At 51.2% G+C, this 23865-nt stretch overlaps 1 protein-coding gene across 5 annotated transcripts in view; it reads right to left on the reverse strand.

Moving 5' to 3' along the window:
• VPS13D (vacuolar protein sorting 13 homolog D) overlaps positions 1-23865 on the reverse strand; it is a 224219-nt gene that overhangs the window by 11533 nt on the left and 188821 nt on the right. For all 5 annotated transcript variants that reach the window (XM_079777542.1, XM_079777539.1, XM_079777543.1 and 2 more), the window contains one exon: positions 1219-1350. In XM_079777542.1, the coding sequence (XP_079633668.1) occupies positions 1219-1350 (132 nt within the window). The remainder of the gene's footprint in view (positions 1-1218; positions 1351-23865) is intronic.

Genomic DNA, 23865 nt, shown 5'->3' on the forward strand with positions numbered 1-23865 from the left:
GCCGGAGCTGACTGAGACAATGTAATGCACCTCCATCAAGAGCCCTTCAGGAACACTGCAGAGGGTGTGGGTTACACCAAACACATCCAGGGAGGCGCCATCCTATCCAGCAGGCAGCAAGTGGATTCTGGATTTGCCTGCTGATGCCCCCACTCAAATGCTGCTACAGAAATACGAGATTGGGTTAGTTTACCACTGTCTCTACCAATGACACCGAAGCCTATCCTGAGAGTTAGCCTCTACTTCAGACACTTCTCCACCAACCGAAAGCAGACACAGCCCTCAGAAACTTCCCTCGTTTGCTTTATCTTAAAGTGATACATAAGCATTGAAAGAAATTAAACTAGCGCTGGCCGGGGGTGTGTGTGGGGGGGTCGGAGGGGCGGGGGTCAGTTGTTTGGAGTGTCGTCCCGTACACCAAAAAGGCTGTGGTCTATTCCCGGTCAGGGCACATACCTAGGTTGTGGGTTTGATCCCTGATTGGGGCACCTATATGAGGCAACTGACCAATGTTTCTCTCTTCCTCTCTCTCTCAAATAAACATATCCCTGGGTAAGGATAAAAAATAAAAGAAAGTAAACTAGCATTTTGCTACTCATCAGGCATAAACTAACCTCTTTCTCTGGGCTGGTGGCTCTAACACTTACTTAGGCTAGCGAGCATTTTATACGAAAAGTCTCCGGAGAATACCCTAAAATAGTGATATACTGAGTTCTATCCTATCAACTCGGGATAATTTCACTAGTTTAAAATACTACAAGATCCCAGGAATAGAAGGCTCCTCATTCAAAGAGTAACAAAACAATTGTAAGAAAATTGCATTCCCCGTATTTTGAGCTACTAGTTATTATTGGTTTATCTGCCTTGTTTCACTAGCTTTCAGCAGCAAACACTAGAACACTAAAGTTTAAGACAATTTTACAGGGGAAAAAACCCTTAAAATTGAGAGTATTTTATTATCGTCTCTCTTTGATCTAGAAAGAAACTGCCACTTTCTAGAAATAAAACATGAAGGCCCCACTCTGAAACTCAGTTTGAGAAGCACAGCTTGAAGTAAAAGGCTGTTTTCAAGAGGCTTATCTGAACCTCTAAAACATTTGGGCCTCTGAGCAGTTCCAAGGTCTAAGAGTCATGATGATGCTCGGGTCAGATGGGAACTTCTCAGACTCAGAGACAGAAAAGACAACTCGTGAACCAACACGCCGGATCCTCACTTACAACTCGTCCTGTATGTTGTCCGTCAGCTTGAAGAGCTGCTCCTGCCCTTCGGCCTGGCTCTCCGAGTAGCGGGGGAGCAGCCCCTGGGGCCCCATGCAGCACCGCGGCTTCCGCACCCTGTGCGCCTGCGTCCTACACGGGGAAATGGACAAAAAGCAGAGGTTAGGTGTTAAAATGATTTCCCAGCTTCATCTGAGACAAACCCACTACTTACTGCAACACACTCTACATTTAGTGACTGGAACCAAACCACAGTATTCGCTGGGATGCACAATGAGACTGGGGTTAAAGACACCAATTCTGAATTAGAACCTTGCCTTCGCCATCTCCTGGCTATGTGAAAATGGACAGGTTTAACTTCTTTAACCCTCGGTTCCAGTTTTCTCTGTAAAATGGATGCTGGCACCTGCCTCATAGGACTGCTGTGAAGATCAAATAAAATAATGCCCGACAAGCCTGTGCCTGACAGAATGGGGCTGTCCACCAGCGGTAGCCGTGCCTGCTGTGGTCATCACCACTGGACTTCCACCCGGGCACCTCCAGACTTGCAGGGACCAGGGAGAAGATTGAGGGACTGTGGGCATTTAAAAGCACGTGCCCAGCTGCTGGATTTCTTCTACGATGAGCTCAGCTGCTGGGGACAGGGTGAGGGGCCCAGGAATCACGTGGGGGAAGAAAGCTCCGTGGACGGGCCCCAGGCCACAGCCTGTGTCCTGCAGTGGCTCTCACTCAGGCCACTCAGCTGTCGGCTGCCCGAAGGAATCTGCTTTGCTATGGCTTTCGGGGCAGTGATGTTGTCTCTGTCCACAAACCACATACAGGATAACTGATAAGTGCTTTCTGGTGTTTTCCTAGGAACAGGAGTCCGTATTTGTCTTGGAAAGGCTGTGCATATTTCAGATGACTGATAAGAGTGTGCCGGGTCTGTCCACGGCCTTGTACTTGCTGTACTTTTCATTATTTGTTCCTGGATTCCACCAAAGCACAACACCCCTCTAGACACATCGAGAAGAGGCACAGGCTTGCACCCCGAGTCGGCGCTTCAGAACCAGGTCCTTGCAAGGGCGACGAGTGCCCCGGGGGGCCAACTGGGGTCATGATACGGGCAGAGAGAGTCAGCAAGCTGCCACAGGCCACGCAATGGGCTAGCTGCAAACCTGGGGCAAGTGCAAATCCTCCTGGACAGGCCTGCACTCCACTCCGCTCACCAGGCCAGGCCGTCCCAAGTCCACACCTGGGGGGTGTTTGTTTTGCTCTGTGCTGGGAAGCCAGAAATCCAGCGAGGATTTTTTTAAAAGCTCACTAATAAGAGTGCCCTAAGAACTACTAGTTGTGCTCTTCCAGGGTGATGTAAAGGGACTGTAAAGAAGTCCCAACAGCCTGGGCTAAAGGAATGGGTAAACGGTAATTATATTTATATCACACACTCCCAACTCCCACTAGGCGCAGTCTCAATGTCTTCTTCTTCAACAGGCCTCCTGTTGGCTGGTTAGATGCGAACTGTGACTGAAGGGTGGAGGGCGGCGGAGAGGTGGGCAACTGCTGGTGAGGACGCAGCCACCAGGGCGCGTAAGGAAACGGAGGGAGGGAGCGAGGGGGGCTTTCCTGGCAGCAGAGCCCCATTCTAGTCCCCACCTAGTGAAACACCCACGGCCACTCCCAACACTGCCAAGTGTCTGTTCCCCACGGGGTCCTACCATTCTGTCCCCAGGAAGCTCCTGGAAGAGGTCTGGCTATGGTGGCAGAAGCTCAGAGGCCTCTCCAAGAGAGATGTGACGGGGCCTGTTCCTCACCACCTTTCAGCATTTCCCCCAACCCATCGGGAGCTCTGCAGCTCGATGTCCATCTACATCCCCAATCCAACATCCCTCCATCTCGGTCACAACTGCGATGACCTCTGGATCAGTAATGGGTTATTACAATAACCTTACACCTTATTCTACTGCCACCCGGCCCACTCTCCTCATAGCGATGGGGCTGACCCTTTCAGAATACAATTAGATACCATTAGTCACGTGCTCAAAACACATTTGCTTCACATCTCACTTAGATCAAATGTTTGCTCCCTGCGTGGCACCCCACCTGGAATGTAAGCGCCATGAGAAGAGGGATTTTGTCTGGTTCCTGCTAGCCCGGGAACTAGAACAGCGCCCGATTCACGGGGGAGAAGCAATGCACCTTAGACGAGTAAATAAATGAATGTGTGTGTGGGTGGGGGCAGGGATAGGGGCCACTGTGACTACTGAGCTAAGAAAGGAAAGGTCACACGCAAATTGGTGGAGAGCTAGAAGATTGGAGTCTGGGCTCTGAGAGTCAACAAAATCAAGGCAAAATGAAAACCAGCTAGGATCCCAACTCCTGACGGAAAGGGCCGGGGTGGGTCTGTCCCGTTCACTGATCTTCAAAGCAAAGGAGAAGCCTGGGGGCAAAGTCATGAAGCTATGCCTCCGCTGGCTGACACATGCACTTCCCTCGCAAGAAACGATCTTCCACTGAAGTGGGAAAAACATGCCCCCAAGGAGAGGAAACTTACTTGGAGCCCTAACCTCCTCTGATGGGACCCGGGGAGCCAGAGAGGCCAAGGAAAGGCGCTGGGCTCTGCACCCGAGCCCTGGGAGCCCACACCTTGCACAGCCTTGGACAATGGGCGATGGAAGTAAGCGTGCCTCTCATCACCACATCACCACCAGCTTTCTGCTACACGAACGGGTATAAAATGGCACCTTACTGTCCTCTCATTCCCACCCTCTCTGCTCTACCTAAAGGGTAATGGTGTCCAATAAAAAAGCGGAGTGGCTAGCGACTGCCCATGGGCACCAGAACTGAAAGATCCCTGCCAAGTTCTCAGGCCCACCGCTGAAGGACCCCCCCTCACCCGCCCAGGCCTCCCCTGCTGGCCCGTTCCTTTCCTCACCCTCACCCCTACTGTCCAGACTGGCTGCTTCCAGGGCAGGTCTGGCACTACATCCTGCGGATAACAGATCATTAAACAAGAGGTGGCGACACTCCACCCACTCACCTCTCGGCAGCTGACAGCATCTCTTGCTAACGAACCTGGACATAAAAGGTAGTTTACAACATGAGTCTGCCTAGTGCATATGCAGCAACTCTGACTCCACAAACCTTTGTTTAGCCAGAGGTCTGTGGTGTACTTAATTGCTGCCAGCTGGGGGCTGCTCGGCCATTTTAAGCCCTCGGCGGCTGCGGTTTACAAATTTCACAGTGTATAGAAAGAAGCAGGCCTTCCAGTCAACCAGCTAATCCAAAATGTCAGCACCAAACCAACCCGGGCTTTGAACTCCATGAACACGTCAGGGAGTCGGCTGTGCAGCACGGACGGGTCTCCCCGGGGAAGGGCTGCTGATACAGTGGCTGATACACTGCAGATATCTGCCGGCGAGAGAGATCAATGCCCACGCCTGCGCCTGGCCACTGCTCTCTGACACACACTGGAGGCCCCAGCCGAGGAGCAGAGCAATGAAAACAGTCCTGTCATCCTCCTTAGGCAACAACAACCCAAACAAGGTGACGCAGGAAGACCTAACCAGTCCCACTTGGCTGACCTCGCCTTTCAGCTGAGGGTCAATAGTTGGCCAGCCATTATTTGTTCTTCGCTCACACGATGAGTAACTATGTCATAGTTCTATTAGTTGAAGACAGATGTTGTACACACATACACATACTCCTGTACAGCTTAAGCTATCAGTAGGTTGAGAAATCTGTCATGGCCAATGTCTATCAACCCAGTGAGTTTCAAAAACAATCGCAAAGGAGGAGAAAGTGTGTGCCAAACAGGGGACTTCCCCGCGCGACAGACTGTTTATTCTGCTGACGATGCCATCTTCCTCAGGGGCTCGCGTACTGACCCCACAGAGTGATGGATTGTGCCTGCATCTACTTCACGTGTGCGTCTAAGACTTTTGTTGTAATTAAATCTCTTACTGATATATCTATATCTATATCTATATCTATATCTATATCTATATCTATATCTATATCTATCTATCATCTATCTATCTATCTATCTATCTATCTATCTATCTATACTTGTTTGATGGCACAAATAAGTAGGCTGCGAACAGCAAGTCAACCCAGACCATCTCTTCAGATATGGCTAATGGCTAACAGTTCTAAGACACCAAGATTCTCGACTGAATGGTTCAATCAAGCGTTTGTCAGTCTCTAAAGGAACTCAATAGTCTAAACAGTACTCGGCACGGAGCGCGGTGGTTAAGCTTCCCCTGGTCGCCACTGCCGGCCAGCGGAAAGTGGCTGGAAGGCGGAGAAACCTGCGGGTCACCAGCTACCTCTGACCTCTGGCCTGCAGGCCCTCCCCGGCGTAGGGGAAAAGCACCCCTTCTCCACGCCGATGCCGCTCCTCTCAGCGCAGGGCATCACCGACGCTCTCCTGGAATAAAGCCTAGAGTTTGGCTCGGTTTACATCGGAGCCCAGGACAAACAGAAACCCACTTTCTAGAACCTATCCAGGGATGGTACTGAACACATAGGGTTAATAACTACTGAGCTCTGTGTTTAATCTTGAATCAAGAAATCTACCAAATACCTACGACAATTTGGATTTTGAACACAAAGCCAGGCTGGGCAGAAGGGAACCCCACGGCAGTCGAGATTGGCTCCTAAATGAAGCTACGGAGGATCCAAACCGAGCAGCCAGAAAACCACCCTGCTCAGAGCCTGAGAATGGCTTGTGCCGCCTCTGCCCCAGCGCCCACCCCATGCAGTGGACTCTTCCTGAGCATATGCACAGGCCAGCGCCAGGCTCTCGGAAGACAGGCAGGAACCACGTTGCCAGAGGTCTTATGGAACCTAATGGAGGAGATGAACAGAAACAGGCAGCAAGGGCTGAGAGGACAGGCTCCGGAGCCAGGCGGCCTGGGGCTGAACCCGTTTCCCCATTTACAAACTGGGACCTACGGCAAGTTGTGTGACCTCTTGGAGCCTTGGTTTCCTCATCTATAAAATGGGGATAATAATGGGATTGTTGTGAGAAGTCAACACATGTATATGTTTATAACAAACAGGACTCGGTGCATAGCCAACACTCAGTAGAATGCTACCTATGATGACGACAGCAACGACGCTCCTCTGTAGAGGGTGCCTTGGGTACAAGAGAAGGACCTAACCTAGCCCAGGTGGCTGAAGCCCAAGGTGGGCTGGGTCCAACGTCCAACACAGTTTTCTTACTGGGGAACTGGCTTCAAACTGAAATATTCCCCCTTCCCCTTGCTTTCTTGTTAACAACATTCTCCTTACCTCTCCCTAGAGTGCTGAAGTCATTGTGTAACAACACATAAACTCCCACATTGTATGGTCACAATTGCGAATGTGGGAAAGATGTTGAATCATATCGTTAGAAATTCTATTACGGTCGCTGTACGTTTTAGGAATTTGACATCCTGCGGTGGGGGAAGACATTGCCTGGGCTGAATTTTCTCCCATCAGTGGGATTCACACCTGACTTGTTTATAGGGGTCAAGGCTTCCTATAACCTAACACATATTTTGGGGACCCCATGACATTGCAACTGTGACAGCGGGTAGGACTAATGCCACAGATATGCCCACTGGGATTTAAAATCTAAGAACAAAACTACTACTTGTTAACTAACTGTTCATGGGGCTGGGGGAGGGGCAAAGCAGACTGGCTTCATAAGGAATTCCAACCAAGGGGACGACATCACAGTGAGGTTACACCTGCCCGAGCTGGATTTCCCAAACGCCTCACTTCTGCATGCATTCTGGGGACGCTGTGCTTTAAAAAAAAAAAAAAAAAAAAAAGCAGACAACTGATAAAGTGGCTTGCAACTTTCTACACTATCACAAAAATGAGGTATTTTACAAATGCAAGCACGCTTCATTTGTGTTCTAGTCCACCACTCTGAATCAGATGCGTACAGGAGCCCCTCAGCCATGGCCAAGCTCCCTGCTGAACTGTCACTTTTAATGCCAATCCGAAGATACTTCACATCGGCCAAAATACACAATTTCTGGTAAACTTGATTCTGTGGCTATTAAGTACAAATTCTAATGATAACAAACTGACTAAATAAGCCAGATATTTGCAGGTCAATTTCTAGAAAATGATTACATAATTTAAAAAAAAATCATTATGTTACCTATCTTCCCCCAAAGTTGATCTCTCTTTAAAAAAAAAAAAAGATTTTAGAGAGAGGAAGGGAGAGGAGGGAGAGAAACATTGATCAGTTGCCTTTTGAAGGTGCCCCAACTGGGGATTGAACCCAGTACCTAGGTTATGTACACTGACTGGAAATCGAACCTGCAACCCTTCGGTCATGGGATGACGCTCCAACCAACTGAGCCACACTGTCCAGAGCAACAGTTGATCTTTTTAAGGAGAGTTTAAGAGGGTGTGATACAGAGAAGAACATAAGGCTTTGGAAAGAAACCGACACAGAGGGAAACCCCAGTCCAGTCGCTTATTAGCCGAGTGATCCTGACGGAGCTGCTCTCAGCCTCAGTTTCCTTATCAATAAATGAGAATATAATACTTACTGGTTGATCATATTGAGATGACATACGAAAAGTGCCCAGCACAGTGCACACAGTAGGTATCATAAACGTTGTCTCCCTTTCTCCTACCCTTATTCACAATCATTGTATGTCAAGTCAATTTAAAACACCTAAGTGCAAGACTTAAAACGTAGGTGTGAAGCTTGAGACTGAGGGCTCACTGTGGACCCTGACTTCCTGCCGTGCCAGGACACAGCGAGTGTCTGGACACTCGGGCTTTTCTAAGGAGCCAGTGCCTCGCTTCTTAGGTGCACACTCGCTTGGCCTACCCCACCCAGAACAGAGCTTACTTGCTTCAACTTTTTTTAAAGAGCCAGAGCTAAGCAGCCTAGCAGCTTGAGAAATGATACCAAATGCCCAATTCCTAGGCCTGGAATGACCAGCGTTCTAGCATACCGCCATTAGCAAATTCACCATCGCAGAGGTTTTCCGGGGAGAGCACCTGCTCTGAGTGGAGTTTGAAAGGCAACCTAAATCCATCCACCCTGAAAGTGGAGCTGCTGACTGAGGGGCTGGGTTGTCTGTCCTCAGCACCCTGCCCTGGGGGCCTCCACACTCAATGCTTGAAGGGCCCCCCTCAGCACCGAGGCTGAGCAGGTCTGGGGGTGCTGCAGCCCCCAAGGGGCCTGCTTTGCGATTTGTTGCTTTTTCAAGACCACCTACCCGTTCATTCAGGCCGGACTTTTTACACAAGCTTTTACTATCAAACAAACGAGATGCAAAAGGAAAAGATACTTCAAAATGGACCAGGCCACTGAAACCTTCAACCGCCCCGTGAATGAGAGCGTGCACACAGCCGCCACACTCAAGGGGTGGACAGGATCAGTGTCAGCCCTGAGGTCAGCCTTTGGGTGGAGAGGGAGAAACTGAGACCCTGGGAGGAGGGTCACAGAGCCTGCCAGGGGCCTGCCCTCTCCAGCCCCAACTTTCCCCAGGGAGGGGCTCCCATTCTGAACCTGGGCGAGGCCTGGAAAGTCTGGTGAGAGCGGAATGGAGGCCACGTGAGGCCAGAGTTCTAGTCTCTTCTCTGCATTGTTGTGCCCCAGCACCCGGAGCAGTGCTGGGCACACAGCGGGTACGCAGCACACACACGAGAAAGGAACGGACCAGCGGCCACTAGCCTGGGTTATAACTGGGGGCAGGAGAGCCCCAGGGGCCGCCTCTGAAGCCAAGCGAGTGGAGAAGGCAGCCTGTCGTGGGCTGCTCCTGCTCCTCCTCCTCCTCCTCCTCCTCCTCCTCCTCCTCCTCCTCCACCTTCTCCTCCTCCTCCACCTTCTCCTCTTCCTCCTCCATCTCTTCCTCCTCCTCCTCCTCCTCCTCCTCCGAGACAGGCTGGGGGTTGGGACTGACGCAGGAACCCCTGGAGCATAAGCATGCTGAAGATTCCACGGAGGAGTGACACTAGAAAGTTACTGACCGAGGTCACAACTAGGTCGTGTTCCCCGGGACAACTGGCCAGCGCCCCGGCGGCACTTCTCCAGGAGAGGAAAGAGCAGTGGGGCCCAGGGGTCCGGCTCCCTGTGGAGGGTCCAACCCCACCTTGACCCGTAAGCAGCTCAGAACCTCCTGATGAGGGATTCTCTGCACTGGCTCAAACTCCACAAACTTCTCCCAAGGGTTTTTACTGTATGGCTCTCATTCTTTTAATCCCAACTTTTAGGTTCTTTTTGACCTAGAAACAAAGATGTCCACCAATCAATCACCTACTCCTTATCTTCCTTTGGCCAACTGGTGCATTCTCATTCTTTGTCTTCAAATTTAACCTGGCCAAGCTTTCTCAAGATGCCAAAGCCACCACTAGTCAAACCGGCCCCTCTACAACCAAGAGATGGCACCTTCTCCTTGACCTTGGTCATCCTGGCTCTGGCCCATCATCCTAATGCCCTCAAGAGTATCTTGATCTTTCTCTTTGTTCTGGCTCTTGCCACAGAGCCTGGGTATCAAGCCAGAGCAAGAATGAGGCAAGGAGCACGCCCATGTGTCTGAATGGGGACTGGCTCAGGGGCGGCCTTGCCCTTTGGACAGGAAGGAAGCCGAGCACAGGCTGGCAGCTGAGGCACCCTGTGGTGCCTCTAAGTGGGGTACATCTCTGCCCGGTGCCATGACGTTCAACCTGGTGACAAAAGATTATTGTTCACCTGGTGATAAGAAGGCCGAGCTGCCTTATAATTAAGTGCCCCAGTGAGAACATGAATGGGACTGATTGCCACAGTCCATCAACCCTTGGCAAACTGGTTTGTTTGGTCTGGACAGCAAACATTCTGCACTACTGGATTTTTTTCTCCCAGATCCCCTGAGGCCCCATCACCCCCTAAACCTTTTATAAAACCTACAATCTGTTCTGCTGTCTCGAGTTACATTCTGTAAATAATAAGCAACACTGATGAAATGCAAAAAGCTGAAAATTCGCAAAGCAGAAAGATCTGTAGTATGTCCCACATCTGTGTCACATTAAATGTGTGCTCACCAGACTTGCTGATTCCTGTCTAATCAGCACACCAGGGTGACGTGGGCCAGAAGGGCTCTCCTGCTACGTGCCACAGCAGGGCCACCGAGGCAGCCCAGGAGGGGCCGGCGCTGCACCACGCGGGGGAGATGCCGAGCCCACGCCGCAGAGACTGAGCGGCCTGCTCAGTCCTGGGACATGTGCATGGCAGACTGTGGGTCACCACTGTGGTCAGGCTGGGGACAGCCACGGCTCAGAACCTCCTTCCCAGTCCTCAATGTGGCTGAGCTGGGCCCGTGGCGGTTAAACTAAATAACATGTTGTAATGACAAAATGTCTCATTTGAAGGGGTTGGCTCCCTATACATTAAAAGGCCTACAAAATAAAAATAGAACAAAAGGAAACCAATTAGAGTCCATTTGGCAGAATGCTTAGGGGCTACCAGAGATGTTAGTTGTGATGCCAGGCAAAATTTGATCCCATCTTTACTTCTTCCAAACATTTTACACGCAAATGCACACACACGCTCACAAATACATGCACGTGTGTGTGCACGCATGCAGGCACGCATACTCCCATTTAAGAAACATTGGCAGAGCCTACGAGGGAACTTGGCATGCTTTAAACTTGTGGCGCTGTGCTAAGCCCCTGAATGATTAGAAGGCTCCGTGTCGGAAAAAAACCAGATTCAGACTCCACAGGGTCTTTAAGCAGAGGGCGCGGGAGCCTCAGGGACACGGGAAAACTCAGTGCACTGCCACCTCAACCAGCTCCCCTAGATCTGGATGTTCCCATCCACGTTAGGGAGAGACAGCAGAGCTGAGACTGGGGGCCACCAGGGCTCACCGAGTGTCTCTCCAGCTGTGACTGCTGAGCTGACTGTGCCCTGGGCACTGACCATCACAGCATTCAATAAGGAAGTGTGTTATTAGCACTGCGTTTCACGGAGGAGGAAGCCGTGCCTGAGAGATTGTGAAGTTCGTCCAAGGCCATTCCGCTGGTAAGTGGCAAAGACAAACCTGGTCTTGGGTTTTCCTGCTTCTCTTGGACTCAGCACACTTACTAGCAGCATGATGTGGATGAAAATCTAACTCTGAGTCCATCGCTGCAGTAAGCATTCTGGAGATGCTGGAGGCCCCCAAAGAAGGCACTAGTGTGACCCCGAAAAGCTTACAATCCAATTGAGAAGCCGAAACTTACATCCTTGCAATGACTGTGGAAGAAACCTAGACCCTGTCCCAGTGATGCAAGAGCAGAGGAGGTCTGGCACCCACACTCCAGAGGGAGGATGGGCTTCCTGGGAAGGCCCGGCTTCACGGAGAGCCCCGCCTAACGACAGAGCAAGATTTCTATTACTAAAATAGTGTACAGCATCAGTACCAACCTGCCAAGTTTTTGTTGTTTTAATCCTTCCCCGATGATATTTCCCCATTGCTTTCAGATAGAGTGGAAGGGCAGGGAGAGAGGGGGAAGAGAGAGAGGGAGAAACATGGATGTGAGAGAGACACATCGATTAGTTGCCTCCTGCATGCACCTTGACCGGGGCTGGGGAATGAACCTGCAACCCAGGTACAAGCTCTTGACTGGGAATCAAACCCTTGAACCTCTCCTTTGGTGTGAGGACCAATGCTCTAACCACTGAGCCACCGACCAGGGCCCAACCTGCCAAGTTTTCACAGGAATGAATGTTAAAAACTAAGAATGAGAAGGAAACAAATAGCAAGATAAAAGCCAGTTAACAGACCACACCACATAAAACCTACACACATGTACTGAAGCCCCACTCTCGATGCTAAAGCAACCAGCTGAAGAACCATGAACAGTGACAGCTTTCCTTTATTAGTCACGATGCAGCTTTAACTCACACGAGTGAAACACTCCAGGCGACTAATCTCACTTTCATTAATACCTGGAGAAAAGATATATACTAATATGGATGAGAAAGTGAGGAAATGACAACTATTGGAAGTAGAGGACCAAGGCAGGATGAGAATAAACAAAAAATACACTAAAAGGGAAGATAAATTCTGACCTCAAGGGGGCTAAAAGGATTGGGGTGAAGAATATGCAGATAATTCACAAAAGAAGAAATCCAAATGCCAACTGAAATAGGAAAAGATGACTCAATCCTCCTATTTATCAAAGAAATCTAAGCAGCAACACATTGGCAGACTTAGCAGAGTGACAATGCCCTGCTCTTAGTACTGTATCCACTTCACAAAACTCCCGCTGGATTCTGAGTGAAGAGCCAGGACTGGCAGAAACGGGCCTCCCAAGCCTGTGGGTGGGAGTTCAAGTTGCTCCCAACTTCCTAGAAGGAGATTTGTGACGTGTTTCAAAATAGAAAATGTATACACCCTCTAACCCAGCAATTTTATTTTTAAAATGGAGAATTAAACACATATGAAAAGATATATGTAAAGATGTTTACAATAACGAAATATAGAAAAGCAATAAAGGACCAGTTAAATATATTATTGTAATTTATCATTATTATTTTTGAAACATATTTTATTGATTTTTTTACAGAGAGGAAGGGAGAGGGATAGAGTTAGAAACATCGACAAGAGAGAAACATCAATCAGCTGCCTCCTGCACACCCCCCACTGGGGATGTGCCTGCAATCAAGGTACATGCCCTTGACCAGAATCGAACCTGGGACTCTTCAGTCCGCAGGCCGACGCTCTATCCACTGAAACAAACCAGTTAGGGCTGTAATTTATTATTATATTAATGTTAAAAATGATTCACTTTTTGGATGGAAAGATGTTGTTGAGTCACTGGTAAGTGAAAAAAGGTTAGACATCAATATTCGTGCTCCTATTTATGTGAAATAATATATAGGTACTAGTGGCCCAGTGCACAAAATTCGTCTGGAGTCATGTGTGGCCTTTTGTGACTGGCTGCTTTCACTTAGTATAATATTTCCAAGGTTTACCCATGTTAATAGCATGTATGGGGGGGGGGTTCCCTCAGCCCAGCCTGCACCCTCTCCAATTGGGGACCCCTTGGGGGATGTCCGACTGCCGGTTTAGGCCGGATCCCTGTGGGATCAGCAGTCAGACATCCCTCTCGCAATCTGGGACCGCTGGCTCCTAACCGCTCACCTGCCTGCCTCCCTGATCACCCCTAACTGCCTCTGCCTGCCTGCCTGATTGCCCCTAACCCCTCTACCTGCCTGCCTGATTGCCCCTAACTGCCACTGCCTGCCTGCCTGATTGCCCCTGACTGCTTCTGCCTCGGCCCCCACCACCATGGTTTTGTCTGGAAGTAAGTCGGACGTCCGGAAGATGGCCAGTCGACCCAATCTAATTAGCACATTACCCTTTTAATAGTATAGATAGATTATACAGGATAGGATTGCTTAAGTGAGGCTGGGGGGGAGTCTTTTTCAGCAGGAGGAGATGCTCTTGGCAGACAAAAATACATAATCCCTATATCTGGACTGATAGCCAGCCATATGCACTATACAGCCAAACCGGTCATTAAAAAATTGAATTGCTTTCTTACACCTTACACCAAACAGCTGTTGCCCTTAAAATCCCTCCTCAGTCCCCACCTTAGGTTCTGCCTTTGCAGTTCACCCAGATTAGGTTCTGATTGGTCGGTTTCTATGCCAGTCAGCGTCAGAAGCTCCGCCTCCTAGGCAGCCATTGGCTCCTCGCAGTACACCAAGATTTGGTTCTGATTGGTCGGTTTCTATGCCAGTCAGCGTCAGAAGCTCCGCCTCCTAGGCAGCCATTGGCTCCTTGCACTTCACCCAGATTTGGTTCTGATTGGTCAGTTTCTATGCCAGTCAGCATCTCCAGGCCTCTCTCCAGGCCTGATCAGAGAGGCGGGGCTGATCAGCAGCCTCCCCCCCCCCTCGCCCCCAGAGAGAAAGAGGCGCAGCTGCTGGCAAAGCCCGGAGAGAAAGAGAGAGAGAGAGAGACAAGGGCTGATCAACAGCTGCCACGGAAGCTGCGGATCAGACCCTGCCTCTCTCTCTGGGCCTCTCTCCAGGCCTGATCCACAGCCCCCTCGGCAGTCAGTGCTGGGCCGCCACGGCAATTCAGCACTGACTGCAGGACTGACTTCCGGTGTTCGGTCAAGCCTTTGGTCGTTACGGACCCTAGGTTTTTATATATTAGGATTTTTTTGGTGTGCGTACATATAGACAAATGCACATAACCTGGCACGATTACCAAGGTTAGCTTTTTGGTGATTATTGACCAGGCTTGAGTTCTTATTTTCTTTTTCAAAATGGGAATAATAGTAGCAATCTATTCAGTTTGCTGTAAGAATTAAAGAGATAATTAGTACAAAGTCTTTGGAATACTGTCTCTACACTGTACATGCTCATATGTTGTTTACATTTTCAGAAAGTTTCCATGTGTACACATCTTTAAACTCAAACAATAGAAACACGGTTTAAAAAGATGATTCAGGGAGCAGTCAGGCACAAATGCCAAAATGTCTCAAGCACACTTAAGAAGCAAAGCATGAATGAGGACACACTCCTGCCATCACACACTGTGTACAGCACGGGCGGGGTGCAGGCTGGGAAAGGAGGAGCCTGCATGGCCAGGCCTCACCTGGAATAGCTCTCTTCTGGGCAGTAGAGTCCCAGTGGAGCTCTCTTCAGAGGCAGCCCATGGATGGGCCATTCCTATGGATGCTACTTCTCCCAAGATGGAGGCCGGCCCCACGCTGCATTGGATGGAGGTGGCTGTGGAGGCTGCTTTGTTCACCTGAGGGTGTTCTGTAGGAGGCTCCTCCCCAGCCCGGCTGACTTACTTTTCCAGCACTGTTGCTCTTTGACCCTGAACAGTGGGCGAGAGGGCTTCTCTCGCAGAAACTGACCAGCACAGAGCAGCATGTCCTGACTGACCGGTGGGAGGGGCTATGCAGAGCCAAAACGGACCCAGGTGCTCAAAGCACTTTCCCTAAAGAGCCCGGTGAGGCGAGACATGAACTGCAAAGGGGAACTAAGAATAGGTAAAAGCAAGGGCACTCTGCCCCCAGCTTGCCCGAAATCCCCTTCCTGCTAACGCAAGGAGAACATCTGGAACTGGTTTTGAGGCTCTCCAGCTGCGGAGCCACTGGAGTGAAGTTCGTGTTTCTTTGGAAATTGCATTTCAGGGGCTTACAGACTGTCCTTTCTGATTGTCCTCAGGGTGAAGTACAACCTAGAAGACAAGCTGGTTCAGAGACCAACTCAGCTTTGCTTTGAAATGTTCTCCTTTCCCCACCCCCTTTGACAGCAGAATTAATGGTCCAGGTGGTGAGAAATCAAAAATGAAAGAGAAGGACTTGGGGTCATCTCAGGTGCATTTCGATGTCTTCAGAAAAATCAGACGCACCCCGTGGGCCAGAGCTGACACCAAACCTTCAGAGCACATGTCCTCCTCGGAAGCAAGGACCCATAAGACTGAAACCATTTAAATCGCTGGACTTGGGCTTGCCTCTATAGGACTAGGGAAAAAACGTGGATTCAAAATGTACTAGAACTCATTGAGAGCCAAGGAGGCAGTGAGGAAAAATACTAGACCACTGCACAGAGGGGGCGGCATAGCCAGGCCCCCCACATCTGGTGCCAGCTGCTGCTCGTGCCCACCACGTGCTTTTGGCAGTTGGCCTCCGGGCACTGGGACACGGACTTGCGAGCAGTCCTTCCACCTGGACCTCACTGTGCCTCTGGGAAAGGTAGGTGCACCCGGGAGTCTGTCCAGGGCGGAGGCAACAGCATCTCTTCCCACTGTGTTAACGGTGAACACGAGACCTCTATTCTGGCCTCTGCCAGCCGAGGGTTTGTTCCCCCCTCTGGATGGGGCGCAGAGGCAGTTACGGAGGGCAGGCAGGTGGCTTTTCAAAGACCAAGTTCCTTGGGGTGGAGAGAAGCAGACAGTCCTAGGACACCACTGATGCGGAGGGTGAGTCACACAGGGCACGACGTGGCTCCTCATGGCCCCCTCCCCAAAGAATCACTGACACAAGAAGCTGGGACCAGATCTCCTTCTGCATGTTACATAAAGCCCTGGAATTTGCTAGTCCTTTCTGTCTTAAGATTTTTGCAGAACAGAATTTCTATAAATCCCAGTTAGTGGATCATCTGGTTTCCTCATGGCATCTTATTAAACTAAACAAAAAATCATTCAAAAGAGCAGCAGCATTTCCCTCTACAATTTAACCACTCCCTTAGCATTTCTCTCTGCACATCCCAAAAGACTAGCCACAGCATAGCTCCTCGATGCCAAAAGAGTTCAAATACCAACAGAGAACCCCAAACAGGTGGCCCATGAAAAGACAGCCCAGGTCTGCTAGACTTTGGGGTGAGCAATCATTGCTTGGAGTCCTCCATCCAGGGACTCGCTACCTGAGCCTATTCCAGGCTTTTCAAGCATCCTGACCCTGGAAGCATGACTAATAGGAGCCGACAGCCTCAGAGCTGGCCAGCCCTCCGTCTCTTCTCCTTCTGAGAGCCTTTTCCAGGCCCCACCCCACAAGATAAACAGCAGTCACTCTTGGCCACCAAAAAAGGCAAGCAAAGGGACCTTCTCCTTCTGAGGCTTCCTGTCCTGTGCATCAGGCGGAGCTCCCAGGTGACCCGCTGGTGGGATGGACCTGGCCGGACGGCAGAGCAAAGACAAGTTGGGAGCCAGGATGTCTGACCGCTTTTTGGTGAATCTGGCAAACTCTGAACTCGGAAGGCTGCTGTGGTTCATCGTTGGGGGAGGGGTGGTATGCAGAAGAGAGGACCAGACAGCACAGCTCCTGGACACAAAGCTCAGTGACTGGTTCTGGGTTAGGCTGGCAGGATGGGAAGCAGCAACAAGCACCCTTCACGCTGTGAGGTTCAAAGTTTACAGTATCTTTCCCCCAAAGCGTTAGCATCTTTTCCCAAATCTTCTGGTTCACGGGCAGATATCCGATTCCCACCCTCCACATCCGAGAATCAAAAGGAAGATTGAAATCATGGGAGCTTCTGACGGGAGAGACGGAGAGATGACCCAGAGGCGGCACAGAAGTCAGGAGTGTGTGCTCTGCAGTCGACTGCCGGGGTTCAGTTTCTAGTTCCCTCTCTACCTGTGAGATCTTAGACAAATTATGCAACTTCTCTGTGCCTCAACTTTCCCATCCGTAAAATGGGGAAAATACAGCACCCACCTCACTGGGCTATTGTGAGGATTAAGTAGTCGTTCATGTAAAATGCTTAAAACAGCATGTGGCGTGTGTAAGCACTCCAGGTCTGGAGCATCGCCATCTAGAGCATGGGGATCCACCTTCGATGGAAGTGACAGCAACCCAGGTCTTGCTGGCGGCATGGACAAAGGACGGGCAGGTCCCCAGTCTGGCAAAGGGTGAGACGAGCTGGTGGACAGAACTACCCCTCACCCACTCTTTCCCCAGGGTCCTCTGACTAGCCTTACACCAAAGCCTGGTGCCTGTCTTTATTCGATGCAGGTGACTGTGAGCACCTCGGCTTCCCCACGCCCTCCCTGTGAGGACGGTGCCCCGACAGGCAGCACCCTGGCTGACAGGCCACTCCGGGGGTCAGCTCTCCACCCGCCCTGCTCTAGCGTTTCAGCTCGGCTGTGGGAAGCCAGACAGCGAGGCCATCCACCGCCTGCAAGGAGGCTGCACGGCAAGGAAAGGAGAGGGATCACCGGGCCGCGGCAGCTCGGCAACAACGCTCCGGCGCCGGCATCCCAGCACCGCTGCCACGGGCGCAGCCTCCTCGGAGACGGGTAGGTTTCCTGTTGTGTCAGCCCCGTTTCCTTCGGCAACATTATACCGCAAACACAGAGCTCCTCCGACTGAAGCGCGAGGGTGTCCCGTTTCTGGCCGGGGGAGGGGGCAGACTGCCTGGCTGCTCCGGAGGGAAGCATTACGAGCCGTGACCCTCCGGGCAGCGTTGCTTCCCGCTCCCCAGTCCTGAAAAGCTGTCTGGAGGGAAGGGACAGGCAGGCTTTCCTCTCTGACCTCCGATGGGCGAGCTCTGAATGGCAGCTGGGTCTATTACATGCAGTGTGAGAGGGTTAAACAGGACAGCCTCAACTCTTTATAAACTTTTGCCCTGTGGATATGTACTCATTGGCGGCAGTACAAGACTCGAGCTGTATTACACGCCTTAACGATATGGTTCAACTGTCGGTCAGGCTTGGGCCTGGCATCGGGCCAGACCGCAATCAATGGGACACAGAACCTCCCCCTTTCAGATCATCACGAAGGCTCATATTATCTCCTTTTCGTCGTGCTGGTTAAATTTATGGAGCAGAACCCTGAAGCCGCATTCCTCGGCCTGGGCCGGCCCACGCGGCCCTCCCTCCCTTTGTTCGGTACTGTAAGCGAGCCGTGCTTCGGACGACTGCAGGGTTGTTAGTTCAGGCACTGACTGTTTGCTCACAACTGAAATGAAAAGAGTTCAGGGGAAGGGCAAAAGGACAGCCCAAGTGTAAAACCCCATCCCAGCAGGCCCTGGGCCCCGACATTTGGCCCCGCGCTGCTCCTGAATGTAGGACTGCACTGTTCTCACAGAAGCAGTCTGCAGGCTGATTGCCGATAAATCTTCTGTGAATCAACCACCACGTCCTCCCACATGGCGCTGCCACGTGAACTCGTGGGTTGGGGTACCGGGGAGGCGAGCTGGCCCATCATACACCAACGGCTCCGTGGCTCTACGGCCATCTTCCGGCCTCCCAGGCCCCGCGGGGATGGCAGTGCAGGCACCGACTAGGAGCTGGTCGTGTTTTTCGTGTTAATGAGAAAAGATTAAACTGATCCTCAGGCCCTCTCATCAGGTCATTGGTGAGATTTCCTTATCCACTGCGCTGATGGTCAGATAGGAGTTAATGGATTTGTCATTCTAAAGCCAAGGGTGGGATACATGGACAGTGCATGGGAACACGCGTGTGCATGTACAGAGTCTGGGAGGGAGCATGCACAGCAGCTTCAGTCCCCTGGAATCAAGCAGAGGGTCCCATGCATCAGAACCTCCGCGCTGCCGTTCACTCTCATCCTCGATGTTCATACCCGACTAGTGCACAAAGGGCTCAGAAGCAGCCTGATGGACAGGGCTTATGGCGTGAGGGGTGCCCTGCAGCTCACCCCAGAGGATGCCCTGAGGGCCAGAGAGCGGCGTCATCGCGGAGCAGAGGCCAGGATCCCAGGGGCTGTGAACCCAGGGCCCATCGTGTGTGTCTGTGGTGCCTCGGTGAGTCCAAGCCTAACAGCGCAAGAAGAAGTGAGAGGAACAGAGAGAAAGCACCCCAAACCAAATCTCACCGGACACGGTGAGAGGACCGGGTCTTTGAGGGGAGTCATGGTGACCGCAAGTGCTCGCCCTCCAGCTCTGTCCTTCAGCCACTGTGAGGCAATACCAGACCAGGCCCCGGGCCTGCTTGAAAACAAAACCAGAAACCCCACCAGCAACAACACGCACGCAGGCTTTCCAATTCCGGGAGAGGCCGGCTTCTCTGGTGGAGCCGAGGGAAGCCAGGGGTCTGTTCTGAATCAACTCCTGGTTCAGCCTGAAGGTGAGAGGAAAGCCGTTCCTAAACCGGGTGTTTCTGAATGGAAGCTGCACACGTTCTGCCTCTTCCTCATGCCCTGGGCTGATGGTCAGATAGGAGCTAATGGATTTGTCATTCCAAAGGCTAAGGCACCTTTTGGGGAGTAGCCAGGAGATGCCATGGAATGAAAGGATCACAGAAAACTGTAGCTTGCTACTGAGAACCCCTTTCCTACGGTAGTTCTTGTACACTATTTGTTCTCATTTGTTAAAAATAAACCACTCTTAAGTCAGAAAAGAACAGGCAAGAAAAAGTGAGATAGCCCAATTTAGGAAATTCTCTAGAAAAATGTGTAATCCATTCAATCTGTCTCTAGGTATTCATATATGAGTTCAGGGTTCAATTAAATCTTTAGTCATAATAAGGCCTCGCATCTCCCGGGACCCTCTACACAGCACTCGCACACACATTATCACATGGGTTACACTCAGTCATAAACGAATCCAGCCTCCGTGAGGTGTTGGTGCGTAACGGCAGGGCTCCTGGAGGCTTAGCGGGGCCCACGCGTGCGCCCAGATGCACCGACTCTCTCTGACACACTGAGATCTGAAAAACCGGACCCATCCCTGAGAATGCGACAGACTCGGAGAACTTACCAATGGTGACCTGGATGCCCCCACTCCTGCTGGATGTTCTCCATCTCAGGGTCACTCTGATGACCACATTCCAAGGACATACAGTCACAAGAGGCCAGACTCCCAAAGGGCGGGAACCCAGGCTGCTGGCATCAGGGCGTAGCAGCCACTGCTGCCCACCTCGCCCTGTGCTTTCAGGATCGCCCACTCCACGAGCCACCCAGCCCTGCTCTCGACGCTGGCACTGTGGGTAGGGCTGAGGAGGACTGATTTGATACGAGTTTGAGAACTAAAAGGAAGTACTTTTTTGGAATCTGCTTTTCCACACCATATACACCCCTTCTTGGTGCAAAATGGCCTCAGTCAAGGCTTTTTTTTTTTTTTTTAACACTGATTCCTTGGCCGTCAGCTAATGGAACTGTGAACACTCAAGCACCTCCACAATGACCAAGCGTGGGAAGTGGTCCATCAACAACAGCTTGCCTGAATGTTGTCTGCTGTGCAGGCTGTCCTCACAGCCTCCCTCCTGTGACCCAGCCTGTCACATCCGGGCCACTTTAGTTTTCCCAGAGGTGAGGTCAGAGGGGGAGGGCTAGAGCCACAGATTCAACCCCTTGGCAGATCAGATGTAACCAACTTGAATCGAGCTAAGCCCAGATGAGGTTCGGCAAGGGCCAGGGCTGCTTAGAACATCTGAGGTACGCGCTGCCTCAGATCAGCCCACCGCCTTTGTACTTTGCGGTAACATTATCGAGCTTTCATATGCCCCGCCTGGGCTTTCTGCTTCTCAATGCCCAGCTTCCTCCCGGATGCGGAGCCAGCCCCAGGAATGCCACTTCCCCCTCCCCGCCCCCATTCTTCCAGGGAGTTACCCAACAAGTTAGTCACCTCAGCCAGGGGAGGGAGGACCCTCTGCCCTTTGGAGTGGGGAGACTGACTTGAGGGGGCGAAAAAAAGCTGTTCGCGCAGGGCCACAAAATAAGAGCAGTGTCAGGGCTGGATCCAGGGCTCTGGTCTCCCCATTTGCAGTCCTCTTCTCATGCTGCCTCCGACACCAAAGGGAATATCCAGGTAGGTTACTGTGACCACGGAGACCTGAGTTGAGGAGGAAGCTTAAAAGAATGTGAACTGCTGCCCTGGCCAGGTGGCTCAGCAGGTTGGAGCGTCGTCCTGTGCACCAAAAGGCTGCAGGTTCGATTCCCGCTCAGGGCCAATACCTAGGTTGCGGGTTTGATCCCTGGTTGGGGCATGTAAGGGAGGCAACTGATCGATGTTTCTCTTTCACATCAATGTTTTTCTCTCTCAAGCAACACTTCACAAAAGAAATATACAGCCCTAGCTGGTTTGGCTCCGTGGATAGAGCGTTGGCCTGCTGACTGAAGGGTCTCAGGTTAGATTCCGGTCAAGGGCACGTGCCCGGATTGCAGGCTTAATCCCCAGTAGGGGGCATGCAGGAGGCAGCCAATAAATGATCCTCTCTCATCATTGATTTTTTTTTCTCTCTCTCCCCCTTTCTCTCTGAAATAAATAAAAATATATTTAAAAAATATATACAAAGGGCCAAAAAGTATATGAAAAAATGTGCACTATCACTCTCAGGAAAATACAAATTAAAACTAAATGAAATATCACTGTACACCTTCCTCTTTCTCTAAAAAGCAATCAATAAAACAAACAAACCAATAAAAAAAAGAAGAATGTGAACTGCTGTCACTTCACCACAGCAAATCAGACGATGCTCTGTGCTACTCTGTCGGCTCCGCCTCGGCACTCTGGGAATAATCAAATTCCACGAATCCTCCCCCTGCAGGTAAAAAGAATCTGTGCTCTATTAGACCTCAGCGACAGTTTCTTTAAAAGCTCTCACTAGAGCACGTTGTACTCATCACCTGGGTCTATATGAGTCCAAGTCCCAAAGGAGTTGCCGCGCCTGGAAGCCTCCCCCCAGGAGCCACCTCCCTCGCCCAGGGACACTGAGAATTTCCTAGGGGGTGCAAAAGGCAACAGAGCTAAATTTCTGGAAACAGGACAAATGGGAAGATGAGCTTTGGAACGAGTCACGAAATGAACATTTATAATCTAGAGAAAGCTCATTTTCAAAGGCCCAAAGCCGACAATAATCCCGACTTATCGTACTTTCATCCTGCAGACCCAGGAACTAAAGGGCTGATGAAAGCAGCGTTTTAAAGAGCCCATCATACCTCGCTGCAAATGAAAGACAGTTTTTCCTTTAAACTCTAGCCCAGAACTGAGAGCAGTTTTTTTTGTGTGTGTTTTTTTAACAGACATTGGGGACCCCGACCTACACGATAACATTGTTGTGAGCCCGTCCTGGCGGGAGTCAGACAGATAAGCCCTGGATGGTTCCAGCAGCCCCGCCGAAGGGGGTCGGGTTCTACGAGTCAAACCCTCCACCAGGGCTCACCAGGGACTGTCATGCGTCTGGAAAGCATAACCGTTTTTGAAGAATGCTTTCCAAGCCACGTAATGCTTTTAAACTGTTTATCAGCGGGGCTGGAGGAGCAGCAGTGGCCTGCAGCAGCGTGTCAGCTGTTCCAGGGCCACATGCCCCTGCCCGTGTCCGCAGGCGCTCCATCAGTCTCGGCCGCCCTGCCCGCGGCAGACTGCAGATGCCAGCGCTTGGAGACATTCGCGACATAACTCTGACCCGACAAACCTGGCTCCGGGACAGATTTCCATGTCATGTGGGGCTTTTGGCTGAACTCTGCTCGAACCCAGAGGCATATCATTTACAGCAGACACTAACAATAGTTTGGGATCACCTGCTCTTCCCAGCGGGTTCAGGGCAAGTTCGTGGCCTCTGCACACCTTTTCCGGTGCGGTTCTCACACACAAAGGCGGACAGCCCAGGTGAGTTCCTCCACCCAGCAATGCCACCCACGTGACTGTCACAGGTTGGCAGGCCTGAATCGAACTGTCTGCGTGTGAAGAAAGGATGGGAAGGACCAAAACCCAGCAAAGTGTAGGAACTCCTCGCCTTAGCACTATACCAAGTGGTCAGCAAGACACAATCCCTGTTTCCCTTACGTCTCACATTCAGAGAGAATCCTGACACAGATGCCATTTCCCGAGCCCTAATTACACACCACACGTCAGGCTAAGAGCTTCACATACATCATTTAATCCACATCACCACCCACTGAGGTAGGCATTCTTATTCCCATTCCACGTGAGTCAAAGGCATCTCACCTCAGAGACACACACGAGTGGGGGAGGGGACGGCTCCAGGCCACAGCTAAGAAACAGCAGTGTGATGACTCAAGCCAGGCTGTCTGACTCCTCGTTGCCCTCTGCCCTCCTGCCGCAGCCGTGGGAACCAAACGGTGCCGTAGGCGCGCCCTCTCATTCCTGCACATGCCTGCTTGCTTTTCACACTGGCCACCACAGGCTCCTTCCGCCTCTCCCCAGAACGGGGAGACCTGCGATTTTATGTTCTTTCCACGTCTCCTTCTGAAACAAGCGCCGCTCTTTGAAGCAAGACCTCTTGCCCTTGGAGTGTCAAG

Source organism: Cnephaeus nilssonii (genome assembly GCF_951640355.1).
Source record: "Cnephaeus nilssonii genome assembly, chromosome: 7".
NCBI lineage: Eukaryota > Metazoa > Chordata > Mammalia > Chiroptera > Vespertilionidae > Cnephaeus > Cnephaeus nilssonii.